The sequence below is a fragment of the Sinocyclocheilus anshuiensis genome, unplaced genomic scaffold, assembly GCF_001515605.1.
Source record: "Sinocyclocheilus anshuiensis isolate Anshui unplaced genomic scaffold, SAMN03320099.WGS_v1.1 scaffold1936, whole genome shotgun sequence".
Taxonomy (NCBI): domain Eukaryota; kingdom Metazoa; phylum Chordata; class Actinopteri; order Cypriniformes; family Cyprinidae; genus Sinocyclocheilus; species Sinocyclocheilus anshuiensis.
The window spans coordinates 48,171-55,755 of NW_015557170.1; the positions used below are offsets into that span (position 1 = coordinate 48,171).

The 7,585-nt window shown below is 37.4% G+C and overlaps 1 protein-coding gene across 1 annotated transcript in view; it reads right to left on the reverse strand.

Annotated features, from left to right (window-relative positions):
• Nucleotides 1-2,195: 2,195 nt before the first annotated feature.
• Nucleotides 2,196-7,585, reverse strand: part of LOC107678345 (gastrula zinc finger protein XlCGF8.2DB-like) — a 23,043-nt gene continuing 17,653 nt past the window's right edge. The window contains exon 2 of the mRNA XM_016473565.1: nucleotides 2,196-4,021. Within this exon, the coding sequence (XP_016329051.1) occupies nucleotides 2,865-4,016 (1,152 nt within the window). The 5' untranslated portion in view covers nucleotides 4,017-4,021 and the 3' untranslated portion in view covers nucleotides 2,196-2,864. The remainder of the gene's footprint in view (nucleotides 4,022-7,585) is intronic.

Sequence of the window (7,585 nt, forward strand, 5' to 3'; positions counted from 1 at the left end):
GCCTTTTATTGTGGCCAGCCTAAGGCACACCTGTGCAATAATCATGCTGTCTAATCAGCATCTTGATATGCCACACCTATGATGCATTATAATCATAATGCATCAAAACTGCATTTGTTATTGTTGTTTTCGTTATTTTTGTTATGTATAAGCCTGAGGGATTAAATTCAACAAGAAAAGAGGAAAACAAAGGAGATTTAAGCCAGTTTTGCATGTGGATGAACTATTTTGCACGTAAAATAAAGAAATTAATAACCAATTCAAGAGATAACAATTTTGGGTTATCGTAATAAAAAATTATATATTTAAGGATTAAACTGTGGGTCATATTAGTAGGGTAAAAATCAAATTTCATCAACATCAAAATATTTACAGATAGATTAATTAAACCTGACGCTAATATAAGTTGTTGCGCTTGTTATTACGTTGTAGATCACATTATAACGTCAACATGGCAGATGAAGTCCGGATCGCATTCATACTTAAGAGATTTGGCTGAAGAGTACATACTCTTTTAGTGCTCGTTAAAGGGGTCATATGATGCTGCTAAAAATAACATTATTTTGTGTATTTGGTTCCCTTTAAGTAAGTACTTATTGAAATTAAGTACCTACTCATTGAGTATGCCATTTTGGCACTTTCAGTGTCGTAACTTTGCAGATATTGTTCATGCTGAAACAGCAATATTACACACTAACTAAAGTTAAAAAAGTGAAATCACAATCAACCACCACTTTAAGGTTGAACCACTGATGTCACATGGACTATTTTAACAATGTCCTTACCAGGGGCGTCGCTAGGCCCTTTTTAGGGGGGTTAATCTCAGTTTAGATCCATAATTTGTAAACAAATTCATGGTCGCATAATTCCCCTTTAAAATGGATGCAAGTTTGGGCTCCTCCCCATCTTTAGGGTGTATTCACACCAGGAAAGTCCGCTAGTTCACTTGCTTTGCGACCAAATACACTGTAGATTTTTTTTTGTTTGGTGCGGTTCGCTTTCACACTGCCCTTTTTGCAAGTGAACCAGAAACTGTAAACAAAACAACACGTGTGCTAAGGACATCCATTTTGGAAGCGGACCGAGACCACCTCTTCAGCTGGGTCTGGGTACGGTTTTTGGTCCGCACCCGAGTACGATTGCTGTATTCACACCTGCCCAAAAGATCCGCAACAAGGGAGGAAGCAAACTTGAGTTTGATTCAATCAAACCAAACAAAACAGGTGTGAATACACCCTTACGGTGCATTTCCACTACAGCGTCAAATCTGCATTCAGTGCCGCTGGCAATGCTACAACGCCACTGCTTTGGGGCGTGTCAAATTTAGGGCAGAGCATGCCTCTGAAAAACACCCTGTTTACGTTTCATCTTCTTCCTTTCACAGCGATTGGTTGTTGTCTGGCGTTTTTCGCTCGACATTTGCATAAAGTCGAGGAATACCCAATCTTTTTGACACTCTCAGCCGCTGTCAACGCTTTCTCCGTGCCACTTTCAATCCCATAATACACCGCGCTAGCGTTTAAGCTCAACTTCCATAGGAATTAATTGAAAACGCTCGCTCCGCTGCGCTCGCTATGTGCCAGTGGAAACGCACCGTTGTGGTTGACAGCGGCTGAGAGCGTCAAAAAGTTTGCACTGGCTACCAGTAGCTGCTCGCATTAAATTCAAGGCATTAATGTTTGCCTACAAAACCACCACTCGCGCTGCACCCATTTACCTAAATTCATTACTTCAGAGTTATGTGCCCTCTAGAAGCTTGCTTTCTGCAAGTTGTAAGGAATTTAACTCATTTTATATTTATTTTGTAAGGGAATTAATTATTATTATTTTAGCTCAGGTTTTGAGAGGAATCGAATCTGAAGATTCGATCACTTCAATGCAGAATTTACATCAGTTTTGTGAATATACTCTGAAAACAACAGTGTTGTTTGCATTATGTATTTGTGTTTGAATACACTGCTGATGAAGCATTAAAGTGCTTTTGTTTTGATTCGAGAAGCTTCCTTGTTGCCTGAGGGAGTCCCAAAGCTTCGGATTGGTTGCTGAGATGACGTCTGGATAACATCCTTTTGGGAGAGCCCTCGGTGGTGATTGGTTGGTTGCCGGGTTACGGAGGAGCCTCGAAGTTCTTCTGAGAGAGTCTGATCTCAGTCCTGACAACTCGACATAACAAAACTCAACTACCAACTCATGCTTTTTGCCTTTATTGTCAATGTCAACATGTATTTTTAAAATTATGATTTTATTCACACACATATCTGAACATGTTTACAGTTCATTTGGAGGGCGTTTACTTAAAGCAAGTTCGGTTTACACAACTCTGGTACCACAGACAATGAAATTGCTTTAGAGTTGCATAATACCTTTGATTAATATTAGCATTAAGAAATCAAGTTGGAGTTACAGCTGAAAATCTGGTACTCTTGACACGATGAAATCCCTTTAATACATTTGTGTTACAGTAATGACAAATATCTTGAATCAACAATATTTTGGTTTGGCAAGCAATAATTCATTGAGAAAAAGAGGACAATTATGCCAGTTGTCCACATTCTGATCATGTGGGACCAATGTACACATTGAAATTAAGTTACCGAAATCTCCTTCCACAAACAGGAGATGTGAGGCTTTTAATTTGTATGAATTGTCTGGTAAGGCATCTCTGTAGTGTGAATTCTCATGTGATGACTAAATCCTCTTTTACAGGTGAAACTCTTTCCACACTGAGAGCAGCTGAAAGGCTTTTCTGAAGAGTGTTACCAAATGATCCTTAAAGTGTCCTTTCTGTGTAAAACTTTTCCCACACTGAGAGCAGCTGAAAGGCTTTTAACCAGCATGACTTAAAGTGAGTCTCAAGGTATCCTTTACATGTGAAACTCTTTCCACACTATTCCAGCATGAATTAGCATGTGATTCTTAAGGTTTTCGCTACACATGAAAGTGTTCCCACACTGAGAGCAGCTGAAAGGCTCTTCCCCACTATGGATTCTCATGTGTTTCCTAAGGCTTCCTTTATATTTGAAAGACTTTCCACACTGAGAGCAGCTGAAAGACTTTTCTGAAGTGTGACTTACCAAATGATCCTTAAGGTGTCCTCTCTGTGTAAAACTCTTTCCACACTGAGAGCAGGTAAAAGGCTCTTCCCCACTATGGATTCTCATGTGAGTCATAAGGCTTCCTTTATGTTTGAAAGACTTTCCACACTGAGAGCAGACGAAAGGCTTTACTGAAGAGTGAGTTAGTAGATGATCCTTAAGTTGCCTTTTATGTGTAAAACTCTTTTCACACTGAAAGCAGGTAAAAGACTTTATTCCAGCATGAATTAACATGTGATTCTTAAGGTTTTCATTACACGTGAAACTCTTTCCACACTGAAAACAGCTGAAAGGCTTTTCCCCACTATGGATTCTCATGTGATTCATAAGGCTTCCTTTATGTTTGAAACTCTTTCCACACTGAGAGCAGCTGAAAGGCTTTTCCCCACTATGGATTCTCATGTGATTCATAAGGCTTCCTTTATGTTTGAAACTCTTTCCACACTGAGAGCAGCTGAAAGGCTCTTCCCCACTATGGATTCTCATGTGTTTCATAAGGCTTCCTTTATGTTTGAAAGACTTTCCACACTGAGAGCAGCTGAAAGACTTTTCTGAAGTATGACTAACCAAATGATCCTTAAGGTGTGCTTTCTGTGTAAAACTCTTTCCACACTGAGAGCAGCTGAAAGGCTTTTCCCCACTATGGATTCTCATGTGATTCTTAAGGATTCCTTTATGTTTGAAACTCTTTCCACACTGAGAGCAGCTGAAAGGCTTTTCCCCACTATGGATTCTCATGTGTTTCATAAGGCTTCCTTTATGTTTGTAAGTGTTTCCACACTGAGAGCAGATGAAAGGACTTTTGACTTCTGTTATTTGAATGCTGCAACTCACAGATTTTTCTTCATTGACATTATGATCTTTTTGATCCCGATGTTTCTCCACTTCATTCAGATCTTGTCTTTCCTCTTTCACCTTCATCAGGCCTAAAATGAAAACATTAGAGTGATGAAAATCAATTGGAACAAAACTGTCCCTCTTCGCACAGATCCATGAAAATGACAAAAAACGCTGTATTATCCTGACAAGCCAGTAGTTGGCGATGTCACTTTGTAAAGCACGTGTCAAACTCTGTTTCTTTGAGGGCTGCAGTCCTGCTCCAACACACATACCATGGCTGTATCTGAAATCGCCCAGTAGGTGGCTCTCTAGTAAATTACTCCATTGCCCACTATACACTCATTCACTATTCCCTAGTATACCACACTGTCACAAGCAGTAGCGTTTTTTGGCACGGGCGAACCACTGTATAGAGCAATACTCTAATGGAATTAGTGGGCTAAAGTCAGTCACACCTCGACTTTCTTCCAAATAACGCACATTTCATTCATAATATTATAAATACAGGCCTATAGTTCCTGCACATTTTTGTTTTTCTGAATTGTGTGAAATGGCTAATAAAAATAGGTAATACAAAACGATTATGTGGTCACCAAGGTGAATTGGTTTAGTCTTGACTTCTGGTCGTGAGTGACAGTGTTGGGGGGATGGGAAATCTGTTGATTGTCGAGTGCCAAATAAACACAGAGATGGACAGGAAAAGGTCAAAGCCATCAGGTGCCCAATTTAGAAAAAAAAGAAAAGAAGAAGAGGAGAAACGAGCAAAAGATAAAGGTATGCAACTATGTTCTCTCTGTATGATTATTACGGTATCCATGTCATGAATGAAGGGCTAATGTTAATTGGTGGGTATAACTCTTAAGTTTGTTAGCCTTTTTGCTATGATGCTTGCTATGCTTATACAACAATAATTCGGTTTTAACTCAACAAACACGAGATCTAATTTCACCATAATATTGTGCTTTGCAACAAAACTGTTACAAGTTCAGTTATTATTTATTTCCATCAGTTGGGGTAACGTTAGGCCCTGTAATTAGCCAACGGAATTTTCAAATCTGTGTAATTATAATTTAAATCGGACTACTTTTCAAATTGTATTTCATAAACCAACATCTCAGACGTTGTCAAAACGTTATGGGGTTTCAAATCAAAAAATGACTTTCTGTTACAGAACAGGGAATTGATTTCATACATGTCCACTGTAGAGGATACCAGGACTTAAATCATGCTTATCAGGCATTTTGGGAGACACAACAAGTGAATATGGAAATAAATTATACATCAATATTCCTATGAAATATTAGATATTATTATTAAAATGTTGCCAATTATTACTCCAATTATTACACTTCTTTTTTCATTAAATGTTGCTCCAAGAACACATTAATATGCAAATTAGATACAGTGTATAATGTATATTTAAGATAATATTTAGATAACTTATACTGTCATATTTTGTGCAGAATTGTGTTCTTGTCTTTTGGCAATGTTGGAGGTGGAGGTTGTGCACCTTAAAAAGTGTGTGTCCTGTTGTAATTGCAATAGTTAAATAACTGGATTCTCTTAAGTGTGTTTTTCAAATGTTCTAATGAAGGATTTGTGCAATTGAGAAATATAATTTTCTCTTTCACTTATGTTGTTAGAATAAAATATAACTGTTTGTGCAGAATTTTGTGTGGGGGGGGGGCTCGAAGCGGGTCTCGCCCAGGGTGTAATTCAATGTAGAACCGCCATTGGTGACAAGGGGTGTGACGAGATCTCGTGAGATCCGATGCGTCTCGCGAGAACGTGACGATATCCTCGCACAGACCTTTCAGATATATTTGCATTACACTGGCTCGTTCACAAGTGGTGGGATGTAAGATATTTTATGTTCACGTGTACTGTATGCATACAGATAATTACACATACTTCATACAAACAGCTTTAACAGTGAAGTGTCATGTTTAGTGCATAAAAAAACAACAAAAATTTGAAATGGTTATCATTACACCTAACCATTCAGAGTAACCGTGGCTGTATAGAGAATAACAAAGCAGTCCATATGATTCATGCATGCACAATATGTAAAGTCATCAGAACTCATACTATGCCTCAGATTATGGAAAAGACACAATTTATTTTCCAAAAATAGGAAAACTGATGCGACATGTTCAATGTAATACATGTTTATCAATGTCATCAGACCTGTTAAGAAGGAGAGCAAAATGTAGATGAGAAATAAAATTACAGAAATGAAAATTTTCAGCTGTAAAATAGGTTGGCTTTCAGTTGATGTATAAACCTCAATTTCTAAAAAATTACCCTTATAACTGGTTTTGTGGTCCAGGGTCATATATATATATATTAGGGGTGTGACGAGATCTCGTGGCACGATGTGTCTCGCGAGATCTGATTGGTCTCGCGAGAATGTGACGATATCCTCGCGCATACCTTTTAGATATATTTGCATTACACTGGCTCGTTCACAAGTGGTGGTATGTAAGATATTTTGTTCACATCAGGCAAGTGGCCTCATGATAAGCGGGAAAATTATGCAGTGTAGTCTTTATCTAGTCATAAAAACAGAATTCACAGTTTAACGCGGAATGTCATGGAATTTGTCAAATTTTGAATGAATTAATCAAAAGTAGGTCAATTCACTTAAATCAAATGGCGATATGGACTAGTATCTGTAAATATTAAGCCGCAAAAGTCGATTTAAATATGAATCCTGCATGTTCTGCCTGTCTCTGTTTATGAATGGGGCAGACGCGCAGTTTCATTTACTACACACACACTGAAGCACGCGTGACACTCGCGGAAATTACGCAGTGTAGTCTTTATCCAGTCATAAAAACAGAATTCACAGTTTAACGCTGAATGTCATGGAATTTGTCAAATTTTGAATGAATTAATCAAAAGTAGATCATTACACTTAAATCAAATCAAGATATGGACTAGTATCTGTAAATATTAAGCCGCAAAAGTCGGTTTAAATATGAATCCTGCCTGTTCTGCATGTCTCTGTTTATTAATGGCGCAGATGCGTGGTTTCATTTACTACACACATACTGAAGAGCGCGTGACACTTGCGGTGATTTTAGCGTCTGCCGTCTCACTAAATGAGGACGTAAACACATGAACAACATCTCCAGAACTGCTTTGAGAGTCACTTCATGAGCACTTTAGCATTTGATTTGAGTAAAACTAGTTTCATATCTCATACACAGAACTGTATGTATTCACGGCAATCCGTCAAAATAAAAGTCCGGTTTGATTTGAAGACATTGTGTCTATAACTATTTTTCAGTAGAATGTACATAGCCTACTACTACTACTACTACTAAAATGAAACAAACATTCATTTTTAAGGAATAATCACAAAACATTTCTTCCATGTTTTATTTTTTAATAGTAAATCCCCTTTGTTTGCCAAAAAATCTTGTTTGCTTAATTTTCAATAATTAAAAGATAAATGATAAATTAAATTAATGTTTTATGCCTTCATTTGATAACCAGAAAAAATGTAAATATACAACACCGAATTTCTGAGGGGAAAAAAAATTCATATGGCTACTTTAAGAAAAAAAATTATAAATTAAGTTGTTTTATGCATTCAAATAATTAGACATGCTAAAACACAGAATTTGATAACAATAAAAAATATA